The 18,310-nt window shown below is 43.4% G+C and overlaps 1 protein-coding gene across 1 annotated transcript in view; it reads left to right on the forward strand.

The window, feature by feature from the left end:
* LONRF2 (LON peptidase N-terminal domain and ring finger 2) overlaps nucleotides 1-18,310 on the forward strand; it is a 67,701-nt gene that overhangs the window by 3,037 nt on the left and 46,354 nt on the right. Inside the window, 14 exon segments of the mRNA XM_069581933.1 lie at nucleotides 2,713-2,831; nucleotides 7,541-7,663; nucleotides 8,321-8,379; nucleotides 8,424-8,511; nucleotides 9,271-9,472; nucleotides 11,169-11,268; nucleotides 11,808-11,920; nucleotides 13,572-13,683; nucleotides 13,685-13,711; nucleotides 14,833-14,991; nucleotides 15,591-15,718; nucleotides 15,721-15,752; nucleotides 17,713-17,837; nucleotides 17,839-17,854. Coding sequence (XP_069438034.1) covers nucleotides 2,713-2,831; nucleotides 7,541-7,663; nucleotides 8,321-8,379; nucleotides 8,424-8,511; nucleotides 9,271-9,472; nucleotides 11,169-11,268; nucleotides 11,808-11,920; nucleotides 13,572-13,683; nucleotides 13,685-13,711; nucleotides 14,833-14,991; nucleotides 15,591-15,718; nucleotides 15,721-15,752; nucleotides 17,713-17,837; nucleotides 17,839-17,854 — 1,403 coding nt within the window.

Raw genomic sequence — 18,310 nt, forward strand, 5'->3', positions numbered from 1 at the left:
GGACTGACATCAATATTGCATAGTACCTGTGAGCATTTTCAAAGATGAATATGTAAAATTTCATTATAGATCAGGCGGTGAACATTTTCAGTTGACTTTTATGACAAGGGACACTAACTCTGCACCTGAATTGAGAAAATTTTACCTTCTGGAAGAGAATTCCATTTTTCTAATTGTGTGTGTGTGAGTGTGTGTGTGCGTGCGCGCTCAGTCATGTCTGACTCTTTGTGACTCCGTGAACCTATATTACAAAAATATTTTGAATTTTGTCAACAAATAAGTTCTAAAAATTTGTTTTCTTATTATATAAATACCTGCATATCCTCAAGTTGACTGCTTGTCCTGCAAAGCCTAAAGTATTTAATACCTGGCCTGTTGCAGAAGAAAAAGATGCTGATCTCTGTCGTAGCTAGTCAATGTCTTTTTTAAAAATTCAGCTCTTTCTTGTTTGGCTTTCCATTCCTGCTGTCCCTTTCCCCTCTGCCCCCTTTTGCCCCTGTCATACCCTTCTGTATATTATACACTTGTAGCAATAACACATTTATGAGCTGTGCCTGCTCACCATGTCTTGAGACAGTTCTCTTTTTGCATGAGTTCTTTTATGCGTGTTTTCCCAGTTAACTGTGTAAACTAAGAAGATATAGAGTAGGGTTTCGAAAGCACCAAGTACTCACTTTGAGAAAAAATCAAGCTCAAGGATTTTGAGCAAGCTGAAAACGTGTGAAGTAGAGAGATGAGAACACATCTTAGGTGCCCGGAATATTTATCGATCAACTAAAAGGCACACTTCAGCCCTGTTTCAGAGATCCTACCACGAGTACGGGTAGAGTGAATCATGTCCAGCAGCAGAAGAAATAGCCGTACTGGTTCTGCTTTCAGGAGCTCTGGCTGTGTCGTGCTTCCATGGTGCCCTGCCTTCTCAACACTGTCCTTAGTTCTCTTGGCTTCTGTGCAGCTGGGCTTAGGTCCTTAGTAGCATATGAGTAATTCTCAAGATCTCTTCTGTTTGAAGACTCTAGGGAAAAGATTTTTTTTTTCCTTCTTTTCCCACTTACATGAACATATTATGAGAACAATTATGGTCATGAATCTGCACCCAGTCAGTTGTATAGAAAAACAAATTATGTTTTGCTATGTTTTTAAGCGCAAATTTCCTTGTGTACTTTCAAGAAAATTACTCTAAATCTTTTATTTTTCCGTGCCTAGTTATAACATTAAGATGGCTCAGCATTTACTCAGTGGAAATTATGTTGTAGCTACTGTGTGTGTAGCAGTCTGTTTTCCTGATGCATTTTGAGATATCCCTCATTCTCGTTTCTGATTGCCTGAGAGAAGCTGTGTAAAATATACTTACCAAACTACGAAACTCTACATATGATTTGGGAAGAAATTATTTATTTTACCTTTTTTTTTAAAATTGGAGGACAATTGCTTTACAATGTTGTGATGGTTTCTGCAATACATCAGTGCAAACCAGTCATAATTATAAAAATATTCCCTCCGTCTTGAGCCTCCTGCCTCCATCCCACCCCTCTAGGTCATCACACAGTGCCAGGCTGGGTTCCCTGTGTTATACGGCAGCTTCCTGTTAGTTGTTTTTCATATGCTTTTGTATATATGTCAATGGTATTTTCTCAGCTTCTCCTAGCCTCTCTTTTCCCTGCTCTGTCCACAAGTCCATTCTCTACATTTGCATCTCCATTTTTTCTCTGTCAATAGGTTCATCAGTACTATTTTTCTAGATTCCATATATATGTGTTAATATATGATATTTGTTTTTCTCTGACTTTCTTTACTCTGTATAACAGGCTCTAGGTTCATCCGCCTCACTACAACTGACTCAAATCCATTCCTGTTTATGGCTGAGTAATATTCCATTGTATATTTGTACCACAACTTCTTTATCCATTCATCTGTCAGTGGACATCTAGGTTGCGTCCATGTCCTGGCTATTGTAAATAGTGCTGCAGTGAACACTGGAGTACTTGTGTCTTTTAAAAAAAATTTATTTGGGCTGGGTCTTAGTTGTAGCCTGTGGGATCTTCGATCTTCTTTGCAGCATGTGGGATCTCTTTTTTTTTTCTTTAAGTTGTGGCATGTGATCTGGTTCCCAGGCCAGGGATCGAACTCGGGCCCCCTGCATTGGGAGCTTGGAGTCTTAGCCACTGGACCACCAGGGTTTTACATATGTCTTTATGAACTGTAGTTTTCTTATTGTCTGTGATAGCTCAGTTGGTAAAGAATCTGCCTGCAACACAGGAGACCCTAGTTTGATTCCTGGGATGGGAAGATTTGCTGGAGAAGGGATAGGCTACCCACTCCAGTATTCTTGGGCTTCCCTTGTGGCTCAGCTGGTAAAGAATCCGCCTGCAATGCGGGAGACCTGGGTTGGGAAGATTCCCTGGAGAAGCGAAAGGCTACCCACTCCAGTATTCTGGCCTGGAGAATTCCATGGACTGTGTAGTCCATGGAGTCATGAAGAGTCGGACACGACTGAAGACTTTTCACTTTCACGGTAGTTTTCTTCCTGGTTTGTTAAGGAATCTCCACACTGTTCTCCATAGTGGCTGTTTGCATTCTCTAGTTTACATTCCCACCAACAAAGAAGGGTTACCTTTATGTTTGTTTTCTAATTTAGTATTTCTAATCACTTAAAGATGATTTCTTAAAGTGCAGTCATATTTGTTTATTTCCATCCCTGATGTCTTTCAGCTCCTGGTGATAATTCATTATTGCTGCTATGAGCAGAGTTGTATTTATCCATGAAGAACTATGAACAGGCTCTGCAGGATGCTGGTGAAGTTTGTCAGAATGAACCTCTCTTGTCTAAGGTATTTGTATGGGTCAGCTTTGGAGATAATAAATGTAAATTTATGGAATGTTCTTAATAAATAAGACTATTGTGATCAGGCAGCTATAGACAGTGTACATTTCTCTCAGTTTATGGGTAGTCTAATGTAGCAATCTACTTCATAATAATCCAGCACAGTTGAAAAGACCAAGTTTCCAACTGGATCTAGATAAGAAACACTAATTTAGATTACCAGGTAGATGATTAACTGAATAATATGCCTTATGCACTGAACAAATAGGTAAACAAAGTAAAAAACTTTATAAATTTGTGAGTCAAAATATATGTTTAAAATTATAGTTTAAATAGGAAGATCATACAATAATCATGTCTAGCAGTTGAGCCCTAATATACATGGTGAATATAAGCAATGTTAGTGAAAGAATGAGTTTTGTATATATTCTGGAATAATTTTAATCTCTGTGTCTTGGCTGGAAAGTTCCAATATCTCTTTCTCTGTGATACAAAATATCACAAGAGCAATATTGCGTAGGAACCTGGAATGTCAGGTCTATGAATCAAGGCAAGTTGGAAGTGGTCAAACAGGAGATGGCAAGAGTGAACATCCACATTCTAGGAATCAGCGAACTAAAATGGACTGAAATGGGTGAATTTAACTTAGATGACCATTATATCTACTACTGCGGGCAGGAATCCCTCAGAAGAAATGGAGTAGCCATCATGGTCAAGAAAAGAGTCCAAAATGCAGTACTTGGATGCAGTCTCAAAAATGACAGAATGATCTCTGTTCATTTCCAAGGCAAACCATTCAATATCACAGTAATCCAAGTCTATGCCCCAACCAGTAATGCTGAAGAAGCTGAAGTTGAACGGTTCTATGAAGACCTACAAGACCTTTTAGAACTAACACCCAAAAAAGATGTCCTTTTCATTATAGGGGACTAGAATGCAAAAGTAGGAAGTCAAGAAACACCTGGAGTAACGGGCATATTTGGCCTTGGAATGCAGAATGAAGCAGGGCAAAGACTGGAGTTTTGACAAGATAATGCACTGGTCATAGCAAACACCCTCTTCCAACAACACAAGAGAAGACTCTACACATGGACATCACCAGATGGTCAACACCGAAATCAGATTGATTATATTCTTTGCAGCCAAAGATGGAGAAGCTCTATACAGTCAACAAAAACAAAACCAGGAGCTGACTGTGGCTCAGATCATGAACTCCTTATTACCAAATTCAGACTGGAATTGAAGAAAACAGGGAAAACCGCTAGACCATTCAGGTATGACCTAAATCAAATCCCTTATGATTATCCAGTGGAAGTGAGAAATAGATTTAAGGGCCTAGATCTCATAGATATAGTGCCTGATGAACTATAGAATGAGGTTCGTGACATTGTACAGGAGACGGGGATCAAGACCATCCCCATGGAAAAGAAATGCAAAAAAGCAAAATGGCTATCTGGGGAAGCCTTACAAATAGCTGTGAAAAGAAGAGTAGCGAAAAGCCAGGGAGAAAAGGAAAGATACAAGCATCTGAATGCAGAGTTCCAGAGAATAGCAAGAAGAGATAAGAAAGCCTTCTTCAGCGATCAGTGCAAAGAAATAGAGGAAAAGAACAGAAAGGGAAAGACTAGAGATCTCTTCAAGAAAATTAGAGATACCAAGGGAACATTTCATGCAAAGATGGGCTCGATAAAGGATAGAAATGGTCTGGACCTAACAGAAGCAGAAAATATTAAAGAGATGGGAAGAATACACAGAAGAACTGTACAAAAAAGATCTTCATGGCCAGGATAATCATGATGGTGTGATCACTCATCTAGAGCCAGACATCTTGGAATGTGAAGTCAAGTGGGCCTTAGAAAGCATCACTACGAACAAAGCTAGTAGAGGTGATGGCATTCCAGTTGAGCGATTTCAAATCCTGAAAGATGAAGCTGTGAAAGTGCTGCACTCAATATGCCAGCAAATTTGGAAAACTCAGCAGTGGCCACAAGACTGGAAAAGGTCAGTTTTCATTCCAATCCCAAAGAAAGGCAATGCCAAAGAATGCTCAAACTACCGCATGATTGCACTCTTCTCACATGCTAGTAAAGTAATGCTCAAAATTCTCCAAGCCAGGCTTCAGCAATATGTGAACTGTGAACTTCCTGATGTTCAAGCTGGTTTTAGAAAAGGCAGAGGAACCAGAGATCAAATTGGCAACATCCGCTGGATCATGGAAAAAGCGAGAGAGTTCCAGAAAAAACATCTGTTTCTGCTTTATTGACTATGCCAAAGCCTTTGACTGTGTGGATCACAATAAACTGTGGGAAATTCTGAGAGAGATGGTAATACCAGACCACCTGACCTGCCTCTTGAGAAATCTGTATGCAGGTCAGGAAGCAACAGTTAGAATTGGACATGGAACAACAGACTGGTTCCAAATAGGAAAAGGAGTATGTCAAGGCTGTATATTGTCACCCTGCTTATTTAACTTCTATGCAGAGTACATCATGAAAAACGCTGGACTAGAAGAAACACAAGCTGGAGTCAAGATTGCCGGGAGAAATCTCAGTAACCTCAGATATGCAGATGACACCACCCTTATGGCAGAAAGTGAAGAGGAACTGAAAAGCCTCTTGATGAAAGTGAAAGAGAAGAGTGAAAAAGTTGGCTTAAAGCTCAACATTCAGAAAACGAAGATCATGGCATCCGGTCCCATCACTCCATGGGAAATAGATGGGGAAACAGTGGAAACAGTGTCAGACTATTTTCTGGGGCTCCAAAATCACTGCAGATGGTGACTGCAGCCATGAAATTAAAAGACGCTTACTCCTTGGAAGAAAAGTTATGATCAATCTAGATAGCATATTCAAAAGCAGAGATGTTACTTTGCTGACTAAGGTCCATCTAGTCAAGGCTATGGTTTTTCCTGTGGTCATGTATGGATGTGAGAGTTGGACTGTGAAGAGGGCTGAGCGCCGAAGAATTGATGGTTTTGAACTGTGGTGTTGGAGAAGACTCTTGAGAGTCCCTTGGACTGCAAGGAGATCCAACCAGTCCATTCTGAAGGAGATCAACCCTGGGATTTCTTTGGAAGGAATGATGCTAAAGCTGAAACTCCAGTACTTTGGCCACCTCATGAGAAGAGTTGACTCATTGGAAAAGACTTTGATGCTGGGAGGGATTGGGGGCAGGAAAAGAAGGGGGCGACCGAGGATGAGATGGCTGGATGGCATCACGGACTCGATGAACGTGAGTCTGAGTGAACTCCGGGAGTTGGTGATGGACAGGGAGGCTTGGTGTGCTGCGATTCATGGGGTCACAGAGTCGCACACGACTGAGCGACTGAACTGAACTGAACTGACCTAACAATGATAGCTTAAGTTGTCCTTGAGAAGATTTATAAGCCAAAGAATAAAAGGTGTACCTTTCTTCATGAATCTTTGAATTTTAAACCCCTTAAGAGATTTTAAAATTTTAAAGAACTTATGATGAGATGAACACCTATAGCATTCTCTATTTAATAATTAAGATATTTTTCCTCCTGCTATATTACTTTCTAATTACCTTTGTTTTAGATACACTCAAGAAACAGTAACCGAGGTTAATAGATAATATGTAGCTTGTTCTCCCTTTTTCCTTTATTTTATCCACCCAGTCATCCATCCATCCATTCATTTACTCATCTATCCAACCATCCAGTCATCCATTCATCCAGCCAGTCATCCAGCCAGCAAGACATCCATCCGTCCAGTCATCCAATCATTCATCCATCCAGTCATCTATCCAGTCATCCATTCATCCACCCATCTATCCGTTCATCCACCCATCCATTCATCCATCCATCCAGTCATCCATTCATCCATCCATCCGTCTGTCTATCTAGTCATCCACCTGTCCATCTGTCCAGTCATCCACCTAGTCATTCACCTACCAGTCATCCATACACCCAGTCATCCATCCACCCATCTATATGGTCTTCCATCCAGTCATCCATCCATCCAGTCATCCATCCATCCATCTATCCAGTATCCATCCATCCATCCAGTCATCCAAGGCTCTAACTGACTCAGTGTCAGGGGAAACCTGCTGGAAGTAATTCATCTTTCTTAAATACGAGCAAAGAACTGAGGACCAAAAAGAAGAAAATTCAACAGTGCAGAAGAGAAAGATTAAATAATGGAAACAACTGACTCCAATGGAAATGTAACACGTGAACTAGTCAAACAAAGCACAATATATACAGTGATTTGAGAAAATATTGCATCCATAAAGCAAAAACAAAATGCTGTTGGGAAACACTGACCCATGTTGTGTTTTGTTAATTTCTGTTGTGGCACTCTGTATGCCAACACTTTGTTATAGTTATTTCTGTCATGTGTGTCTGCTCCCACAAGACCATATGCACCTTGAAGATGGGGACATGGTAGTGACCGCTGATCACTGAGTGAGTTAAAGGTGCTGGACGTCCAGTGCTCTCTTAGCCGGTCCCTTGGATCTGCTTTGGGATCAGACTCCAAGTGTGGACTCTGATGTTCTGATCATGGATCATACTTGTGGGACATTCAGGTTTGCCCAATTTGGGGTCGATCTGAAGCCATCCTCCGTGGGCTTGCGTTTATTCTGTTTAATATGAAAGTAAAACAGTTCCAGCGATTTTTTTTTTCAGGGCTGTTTGTACGCAAGTGTATCATCACACTGATTTTTTTACAAATGTTTGTCTTTGGATGCATCCAGGGGCATCATGTGAAAGCCCAGGCTCTCTCTGGACTGGGAAGAAGTAAGGAGACATGGAGGGAGTTTTTCTACTGCCTTCCTCTAAATCTTGAGTGTAACTCAGTGAAGAAAGCAGCCCAGAAGGTGTGATTCCCTTTCAATGACTTGCTTTGCTTCTTTGAGTCTTACTTTCTGCCTTTGTATTTATGCTGAGTAGCTCCTTTGTGTAAAATAAGCGAGAAATGTAACTCTGAATATTCATGACAGTGTGATTTCAAATGCACAGTGATAATGATGAGTTCACACGTTTGATAACTGTCATCCATGGGTAATGCAGCACATTTCACGAGTCAGGGCATAGATATCTCACCTCTGCTGAACTAATGACATGTATCAGTGAGGCGAGGTTAATGTATGACGCTGGGGATGCAAGGTGATTTAACCTAGGGTTTGTAATTCAGATGTTATAGTTGGTGCAGGGGCCACATAAAAGACATTGTGCTATGTGCAAAATCTGTCAATTCAGCTGCATAGCTTTACTTGAAATTTTCAGCAAAGCTTCACCAACAAGATGCAGAAATATCTACTCTTTTATGCAGATCTTTAGCCTCATCTTATTAGAGGTCATCCAGTTAAAGATCTGCCCTGTTAAAAAAGCTTGTAAGTGGTAGTTACACAGCCTTAGCATTTCCAGTGACCGTGAGTTCTTGTTACATTTCCTCTGAATCTTTTAAGTTAGTTTGTTACGTATTTTTCAAAAGTGTTTTAAAAAATGCTTTTTTCCTCTTGGCAATTTTGTAGGTACTGTGTGAGGTGTTTTTCCCAGCCTTAGAATACATGCCTCAGAGTTTAACATCTTCAAAAAAAAAAAAAAGAATTTAACATCTTCCACCCAAAGTATACTGTTGAACATGAGACTAAAGGCTCAATAGCAGAGCCATGTGAACAGCCAGGGTCCTGTGGAGGAAGGTGGCAGTGCAGGAGGGTCTAAGGTAGGAAGTGCACGTACTTGTCAACATTATCTTTTTTTGTTTTTTAAAGTGAGCTGCGTAAGGTCTCAGTTGCAGCACACAGGATCTCTTGTTGCAGCACATGGCCTCTCCAGTTGTGGCTCTTGGGCTTTGCTTAGTTCCCTGGCCAGGAATGGAACCACGTCACCTGCATTGAGAGGTGGCTTCTTAACCACCGAACCACCAGGGAAGTCACTGTCAAAATTATCTCGACTAAGCTTAATATAGTTTTGAACATTTACAAGTTATTCAGATGTTGACATTCCGTTAGCTAGTACTTCTCAAGACCAGTTGTGGCTTCTCTTGAGAGTTAAAACTTTCCAAAGATGTTGGTGGAATACTGAAAATCGCTGAAGATTGATGGGACTTCCCTAGTAGTCCAGTGGCTAAGACTCTGTGCCTGCAATGCAGGGAGCCTGGGTTTGATCCCTGGTCAGGGAACTAGTCCCACATGCTGCAACTAAAGATTCCACATGATGCAACTAAGAGGGGGGCAGCCAAGTAGATAAATAAAATATTTAAGAAAAAGAAAATCACTAAAGATTAAAAGAAACTTCTAGAACATTCCAAAACACCCAAAACCTTAGGAGACTTGAAATTATTTTGTCTTAGAGAAAAGAAAGCACAGGGATAATTTGAATATATGAATACTGGTATTCAGTTGCTCCCTATTGCATGAACTTTTTTTCTTACGCTATGATGTCTTTAATATTCAGGATTCTTTTTTCGTACTTTTATCAGAATCCATCTGAGAAACCTGATGTGTTTAGAAATAGCAGTTCCTCAGTTTTGCGTTTCATCCTGGGCTTACCCTGTGAAGAGGATCAGGAGGTGTTAGACAGCATCCTTCCAACGGAGCCCAGCGCTGGTTTAAAGAGACAGTTTCCGAATGACTCAGAGGATGCACACGCTGTGAGTGCCCCTGGGAAAATTCCCAGGAAAGGTCAGTAGGCCGTTTGTCTTGGAGTATGTGACCGAAGAGTGAGAGACGGTTGGCTGATGCTGAATACACTTTACAAAATTTATGCAGGCAGTTTAAGATGAATAGTGAGATGAATATATCACCTTTCAGATTATAGGCCAGTTTCAGTGGTTACTTCTATAAAGACTTCATAGCCAAAAAAAAAAAGCAGAGAAATTTAGGTATAACTTGACCTTTTATTCATGGCTTATAGATACATAATGGCTATATACAGCCAGGCTTCAGTACAAGTGAATTCAACCAAAAATATTTGGGAAAACAGTTTCAGAAAGTGCCAAAAAGCAAAACTTACCCTGTATAGCAACTGTTTACATAACGTTTACATGTATTGCTATAAGTAGTTTTAGTAATCTGGAGATGATTTAAGGTGTAGGCCTGCCTCACTTATTGTGCTTTGCAGATTATTATTATTTTTACCAGATTAAAGGTTTGTGGCAAACCTGTGTTGTCAGGAAACGGTTAGCCCATTTAGCAATAAATTATTTTTAATTAGGGCTTCCCTGGTGGCTCAGATGGTAAAGAATCTGCCTGTAATGCTGGAGACCAAGGTTTGATCCCTGGATTCGGATGATCCCCTGGAGAAGGGAATTGGTTACCCACTCCAGTATTCTTGCCTGGAGAATTCCATGGACAGAGGAGCCTGGTGGGCTATAGTCCATGGGGTCACAGAGTCAGACATGGCTGAGCGACTAACCCTATTTTAAATTAATGTATGTGTATTGCTTTTTAGGCATCATGCTGCTGCACACTTAGCGCACTACAATATAGTATAAACATAAGATTTTTTTTAACTTTATTTATTTTTGGCTGTGCTGGGTCCGTGTTGCAGCTCGAGGGCTCCCTCTAGTGGTGGGGAGTGAGGGCTACTCTTTTGCGGTGCTCAGACTCCTCCTGCGGCGGCTCCTCCTGTGGCAGAGCGGGCTCGCGGGTGCTCAGGCTTCAGTAGTTGCGGCTCCCCGGCTCTAGAGCGCAGGCTCAGTAGTTGCGGTGCACAGGCTTAGTTTTCCCTTGGCAGGTGGGATCTTCCCGAGTCAGTGATCAAACTCATGTCTCCTGTCTTGACAGGTAGATTCTTTAACCCTGAGCCACCAGGGAAGGCCAAATGTAAGTTTCACATGCACTGAGAAACCAAAAACAGTTTGTATGACTCAGTTTATTGCAGTATTGGCTTTATTGCGGTGGACTAGAACGGACCCCGAGATGCCTCTGGGCTGTGTCTGTGTGTGGGACGGTGTGCTTAGGTTATTCACAAACACCGCACCATTTTCTGTAAGGGACTCCATCCAGCGTCAGGGATCTTGGCATCCCTGGGGGGTCTGGAACTGTCAAGGACATTTAAAACTCATCTAAATGTGTCCCTGCGTGCGTGCTCTGCCGCTTCAGTCATGTCCAGCTCTTCGTGACCCAGTGGACTGTAGCCCACCAGGCTCCTCTGTCCATGGAATTCTCCAGGCAAGAATACTGTAGTGGATAGCTCTTCTCCAGGGGATCTTCCTGACCCAAGGATTGAACCTGGATCTCCCACATTGTGGGCATGTTCTTTACCATCTGAGGCACCAGAGAAGCCTGTAACACACTTTAACCAGAGGAAATACTTTTTATTGCTTTCTATTACCCAGATGTGCAAGTGTTAATTATAGCATTTAAATTTTTTCAGAGGCCAACTCCTTACCCCAAAGAAATGTGAACTGTAACACAGGAGAAAGTGAAGAACTCCCCATAGAGGTGGCTGACTTTGAGTGTGCCCTTTGTATGAGGTATGGTGACATAGCATCTACGCCACTGTGAAAAATCCAGCCTTTCTGAACTTTGTATCCTAAACGTAATGGGCTTTTTAAAAAGTGTTTGTTTTAATTGGAGGATAATTGCAATATTGTGATGGTTTTTGCCACCCATCTGTCTGAGTTGGCCATAAGTACACCTGTGTCTCCTCCATCCTGAAACCCCCTCCCAAATCCCTCCCCACCTCATTCCTCCAGGTTTTCCTGCTTCACGCATCAAACTTCCACTGGTCATCTGTTCTGCATCGATAATGTATGTGTTTCAATGCTGTTCTCTCAAATCATCCCACGCTTTCCTTCTCCCACTGAGTCAGAAAGTCTGCTCTTTACCTCTGTGTCTCCTGTTGTCAGAGAAATTACGTACACCTCAATAACAATTGCTTTATTTTATAAAAATCTGATAAGATAAAAATGGAAAATGGGTATAAGTGGTTTCTAGAGTTCTTATAAAATGAATAGATTCTTTGAAAGTCTATTGTGGACATGTCTTGCTGAAAACCCAGATGTTTCTGCAGGTGGCTCTTTGAACCTGTGACCATGCCCTGTGGACACATGTTTTGCCTGAAATGCCTCGAGCGCTGCCTGGACCACGCCCTGCATTGTCCCTTGTGCAGAAGTAAGTATTTCTGTGGAAATGACAAACCGGGCACTTCTAAAATTTGCCCTCCACCTCCTTTCCCTTCACATGCAGCTTTTAATTCCTTGGTGCCTTAGCTCCCATTCTCAGTCCTGACAAAGTCAGCTCTTTTTGCTTTTGTGTGTGTCTGTATAGTGAAGTGAAGTCGCTCAGTTGTGTCCGACTCTTTGCGACCCGTGGACTGTAGCCCATCAATCTCCTCTGTCCATGGGATTCTCCAGGCAAGAGTACTGGAGTGGGTTGCCATTTCCTTCACCAGGGGATCTTCCCGACCCAGGGATCAAACCCAGGTCTCCCACATTGCAGGCAGACGCTTTAACCTCTGCACCACCAGGGAAGGCCTTAAATACAAGAATCCAAGTACTAACATCAAAGATTTCAAGGGAGGAAAGGAAGCCAGGTTGAAAGAAGAAGGGGGCGGAGGTGGAAGAAGGGGGCGAAAGGGTGGCCTTACAGACGTCTCCTGCCACCTACAGATGCCCAGGCGTTATGGGACTTTTCCCTGGGCCTCCAGAGAAGGGAGGACTGGAACTTGGCCCTGTCAGAAATTAGACCAGACCAGAAGCAGAATTCCAGTTCTCTGCCAAGAGGAGGTGATCAGTCTCCAATCCTCAGCTCAGGCTGAGGGCCCTTCAACCAGATTCCTGCGTCCAGGACTGGGGGACTAGAAAAACAGGGAAGGATAGGAAGAGTTAAGGAGAGGAAAGAGAGAGGGAAGGGGAGAGAGGTCAATAAAGTCTCTTGTTCCTTACCGGTCAGGGCACTCTGGCCAGTTGTCCACATCAAGAGGAGACCAGGGACAAAAGGGTCCCAGTTGCGGCTGCTGGGTCTGGTCCATCGGCAGGCAAGCTGGCCCCTGAGTACCCTGAGTGGTCAGGATGTCAGTTTCAGCGAAGAAGGGTCTCCGCCAGAGCCACCATTTGTTGGAGGAAGAGGGACCCCTTCCAGGGCCCGAAACTGGGCTCTTGTTTAACACTCGGAAATGAATTGTCCGAGGAGACACACGTGCTGACAAAGCAAGAGATTTTATTGGGAAAGGGCCCACAAAGTAGGGAGGATTAAAGAAATTCACAATCTTAAATCTGAGACTTGAAACACCATTAGTCATTTTTGCTGTGCTGCTCTGGTAGCTTCAGCATTTCACTCTCCAGGGCGACTCTTTGGTATTTCTCTTATCTTCCACCACCTGCTACTCACTCCATCTACCGTCCCTGACCTGATTCTCCATGGAGTGTAGACGCCAGCAAGATGGGAATTGCCTCTTCCTTCCTCCAGGCAAACCCTGTCTCCTGAGCTGCTTTCCTGGGGGAGGGACAGCCCGCCCCTTCCTCACGGGCCGACCGTCCGTCTCTCTCTCCTCAGTCCCTTTTGTCTTCTGAGACCCCAGCTCCCTAGGAAAGAGAGCTCTTTTCCCTTAAGAACTGATTACCATAGGACTTCCTTCGGTGGTGCAGTGGTTAAGACTTCACCTTCCCCTCCAGAGTGCGTGGGTTCCATCCCTGGCTAAGGAGCTAAGATCTGGCGTGTCTTGCAGACAAAAAACCAAAATGTAAACCAGAAACAATATTTTTACAGACTCAATAAAGACTTTAAAAATGGTCCACGTCAAAAAAAGAGAAATCTTGGAAAATGGCATTGTTAGTTAACTTTGTTTTGTTACAGTTGTTAGCAAGCAGAAAATTTAATACAACCACTCTGGCCGAAGAATTAGTATTTCGGTGTTTCTCAGATGCGCTCTCTGACAGAGAGAAGCTGCGATGACGGAATGACGGAGCTGCCACAGTAAGTCCTCGCGCTCTAGGTGCTCTGTGCTGGGTTGCGGTTACAAGAAGGAAATCCTGGCTAACCTCACAGCTCTATCTCAGTTATTTTTCCCCCTCTTTGGCAGACAAATTGGCCTCAAAAAAGAAAAAAATTAATTGCAACGAGTTTATGGAATTTAATTGAAGAAGGTTGTAAGAAATATTCCAAAAGCGTGTTTTGACAAAATCATATGGCTGCTTTTTATATCTAAATAAGCAATACTAAATTTTTCAGAACTGAAAAGGCACAGTTCACTCAAAACAGAAGGTATTTGAAAACAGGCTTTTTTCCCCCTCAAAATAGGTTTGACAGTTTTTTTTTTCTTTTAAAGTGATTAAAGTTTTGTGTTGTAGTACCCTGTATTGAGATCTTATCATTCTTCTAGTCTTTTTTATTTATTAGTAGAACTCATTACTTTTGACGTCTTGTCATTTTTGCTTTCATCAGAGTTTTTTCTTATTTATTTCTCTTGTGATGTAACCGACGTTTAACATTATACTAGTTTCAGGTGTACAACAGAGTGAGTTGACATTTGTGAATTTGGTGAAATGATCACCATAGTAAATCTAAGTTAACATCTGTCTCCAGACAGTTAGAATATTTTTATTGTGATAAGAGCTTTTTAAGATTTATTCTCTTAGCAACTTTAAAATGTGCAATACAGTATTATTAACTATGGTCACCATGCTGGGCATTGCATCTCCAGGACTTGTTTATTTTATAACTGAAACTTTGTGGTTTTTGACCCCCTTCACCCATTGCACACACAGATACACACACACACAGACACACACACACTCACTCTCTCTCTGTACCATATTTAAATGAGGTCATATAGTTTCTTTCTTTCTCTGTCTGACTTACGTCACTTAGTGCTGTGCCCTCAAGGTCATGAGAATGTGTTCATAGTGATCTTAAGTTCTCTCACTAGATTAAATAAGAGGGCTTGCTGAGCGCTTCTCATGCTGTGACTGTTGACTTTCTTTTCCCACCTAAGGCTTAGGCAAGCCCAAGGGTTTTGTCATTAAGAGAACCGCGGCTGTCACGCCCTTCTTGTCTGTGAGCTCCCACATCTAGTTAACATTCCTCTTACCCCACAGTCTGACCAGAGATGTGCCCATCTTTGTGTGCGCCATAGCCTTCCCCACTATGCCCTGCCTGCTCCACGTCTTTGAGCCCCGCTATCGGCTTATGATACGAAGATGTCTGGAAACAGGTGCCAAACGGAGTGGCCTGTGTTTATCTGCTGAGCATGCAGGGTAAGAGTTACCAGTATTCAAAGGGAAGGTTCTGGGGACTTCGCAGTGGTTAAGACCCCATGCTTCCAATGCAGGGGATACGGTTTTGATTCCTGGTTGGGGAAACAAGATCCCACATGCTGAGTGGCAGGGCTTCCCTGGTGGCTCAAATCGTAAGTAATCTGTTTGCAACGTGGAGGTCTGGCTTTGATCCCTGGGTTGACAATATTCCCCTGGAGAAGGGAACAGCTGCTCACTCCAGTATTCTTGCCTGGAAAATCCCATGAACAGAGGAGCCTGGCGGTCCAGTCCATGGGGTCACAAAGAGTTGGACAGGACTGAGCGACTAACACTGTGTAATTGTGAACATGCTGTGTGGTGCAGCCAAAAGATTGAAAAGAGGAGGGGGCTTATAATTAAATGCATCATTTTTCGTTTTTCTTAGAGAACAGCTTAAGATGATGTTGGTAATCCCTAGTGGCTCCTATTACACAACGAAGTATAAGCCTGGGGACATCTGTGTTGTGATTCCACCTTTCATTCTAGTCTCGGCTCCCACTCCTTCCCCTTGAACATCACAGCTGCTGATTCTTGACTGTCTCTCCCACCTGTCCCGCCAGGATCTCAGAGTACGGCTGCATGCTGGCAGTCAAGGACGTCAGGACATTCCCCGATGGCGGCTCTGTCATTGACGCCGTGGGGATCAGCTGCTTCCGGGTTTTGAACCACCGTCACAGAGACGGCTACAACAGGCAGCCATTGAATACTCAGAAGATGAAAGGGTGGGTAGTCACACCTGCAGAGCCAGCCCCGTCCCCTCTCCAGCCGCTCTTTCCCTGTGGGCACCAGGCCTCACGGGCCAGAGGGCAGAATGCAGCCAGGTGAACGGCGAGGTCCGGGGCACGGGGAACTGGTTGGAAGATGATGGCTGAGTGTGGCGGCTCTCAGGGCTCCTCTTCTGTTGTTGCTGTTGTTGTTTAGTCGCTAAGTCGTGTCCGACTCGATTTTCAACCCCATGGACTGCAGCACACCAGTCTTCTCTGTCCCTCACCATCTCCTGGAACTCGTCCAAGTTCATGTCCATTGAATCAGTGGTGCCATCCAACTGTCTCATCCTCTGTCATCCCCTTCTCCTCCTGCCTTCAGTCTTTTCCAGCATCAGAGTCTTTTTCAGTGAGTTGGCTCTTCACATCAGGTGGCCAAAGTATTGGAACTTAAGCTTTAGCATCAGTCCTTCCAAACAGGATTCAGGGTTGATTTCCTTTAGGATTGACTTGTTTGATCTTGCTGTCCAGGGGACTCTCAAGAGTCTTCTCCAACTGCACAGTTTGAAAGCATCAATGCTTTGGCGCTCAGCCTTCTTTATGGTCCAACTCACATCTGTACATGACTACTGGAAAAACCATAACTTTGACTATGTAGATCTTTGTTGGCAAAATGATGTCTTTGCTTTTTAATCAAATTAAGAATGGTTGTGTGTTATAGTCTAATTCCAGAGTCTACCCCAGTTTTCATAAATGCTATAGTCTTGCAATCAGAAAGGACGTTAGTGGTTTACTCCTGTTTTACAGATGAGGAAGTTCTACCCTAAGGCAACTGAACAACTGGCTAGCATTCCCACATGAGAGGCAGGGATGAAGCCAGAACAAAGCCGGGCCCCCTGGAGCTGTTTCTGCTCAGTGTCCCTACGTAGGACGGAGCCTTGGGCAGTGAGAGGGGCCCAGGCAGCAGGTGAGTCCTTCTAAAGCCGTAGGATCTCCCCGGCATCAGGCTCAGGCTGCGAGTGCACTGTTGCCGTAGCATATCTTTTAAAGTATAGTTTGGTGGCGTGAGATACAGGTTTTAAACTGCTGTAACTGTTTGACTTGAACTTCCCTGGTGGCTCAGTGGTAAAGAATCCGCCTACCGGTGCAGAAGACAAGAGTTCCATTCCTGGATTGGAAAGATCCTCTGGAGAAGGAAATGGCAACCCACTCCAGTATTCTTGCCTGAAAATCCCATAGACAGAGGAGCCTGGTGGGCTATAATCCATGGGTCACAAAGAGTCAGATACGTACCAAGCAACTAAACAACACTCTTTGACTTGGTAATTCTGCTTCTGGGAATCTGTCCTGAGGCAATGACAGCCCCTTCTCAAGCACATATGAAAAAAACCACTTTGCATAATTACTCAGTATTATTTGTGTCATCTTATTAATAAAATACGTCTTATGTGAATGGTTGAATAAGTTATGGTATATTTCAAATGAAGGATTGCATGTAGCCATTAAAAATGATTCCTGATAATTTCAGATGCATTTTTCTATTAAGATAGTGAGAGAAGCATCTGGGTGTTGCCGATGGACATGGGATAGACCGGGCACCGCTGTGTAACAGTGCAGACTTCTACGTTGAGCTTGTGTACCTGTGTGTGTGTGCTCCGTCCTGTCCGATCTTTGCACCCCGAGGACTGCAGCTGCCAGGCTCCTCTGTCCATGGAATTTCCCAGGCAAGAGTAGTGGAGTGGGTTGCCGTTTCCTTCTCCAGAGCATCTTGCCGACCCAGGGATGGAACCCACATCTCCTGCGTTGGCAGGCAGATTCTTTACCAGTAGCGCCACCTGTCCGTTTATTGAAATGCTGATGAATCACTGAAGTGCTAATGCCAGGAATCTGCTCAGCAGACATGGCCATGGTCACTGTGTAATGGACACACAAGTGTGCTAATGAATCGCTGAAAAGGCTGTCTCTCTTCCTTGACCAGGTGGAAGGCCCAGAGTGCGAGGAGCTCGGCATGCTGCGCGATTCAGTTTATCAGCAGTCTGTGTCCTGGTTCGCTTCACTTCAGGATCCCATGAAAGAGCAGATTTTAAGCCATTGTGGGTCAGTGAGAACCTGAGCCTCAGGTATGCTGTGCTGATATTTCATAGCGGTGATACTTCCTGCCATCGTGTGCTGAGACACATCACACCCCAGCAAAGCTTGGCAGTGCCTGCTCTGCTGCCGACTCCATTACGGCCGTTTATGAACCGTTTGATTTATCAACAGCCCAGAGAGACACCTGGTAGAGTAGCATGCGCCTTGTGGAGCAAAAATGATAAATGCTTTCTGATAAATATTATGCGAAGGTAATTTGTTTTCTGTCAGAGATTGGTTTATTCTGGTTGGCTGTCTCTTTTGTACTTCTCTCACCAGCATCAGAAGGTTTGGTAATTGTCGTCTATCAGCAGGATAGACTCTGCATTTTGTACCTAATCCTGCCTTACCCCTACTGAACAGGCGTTGAGTAAATGAGGAAATTTTCTGTCATTAACTTAGAGGTGTTCCCAGTCCTCTGTCTATCTTCACGGGCTTTCTCTCTG

The sequence above is a fragment of the Ovis canadensis genome, chromosome 3 (genome assembly GCF_042477335.2).
Source record: "Ovis canadensis isolate MfBH-ARS-UI-01 breed Bighorn chromosome 3, ARS-UI_OviCan_v2, whole genome shotgun sequence".
Lineage (NCBI taxonomy): Eukaryota > Metazoa > Chordata > Mammalia > Artiodactyla > Bovidae > Ovis > Ovis canadensis.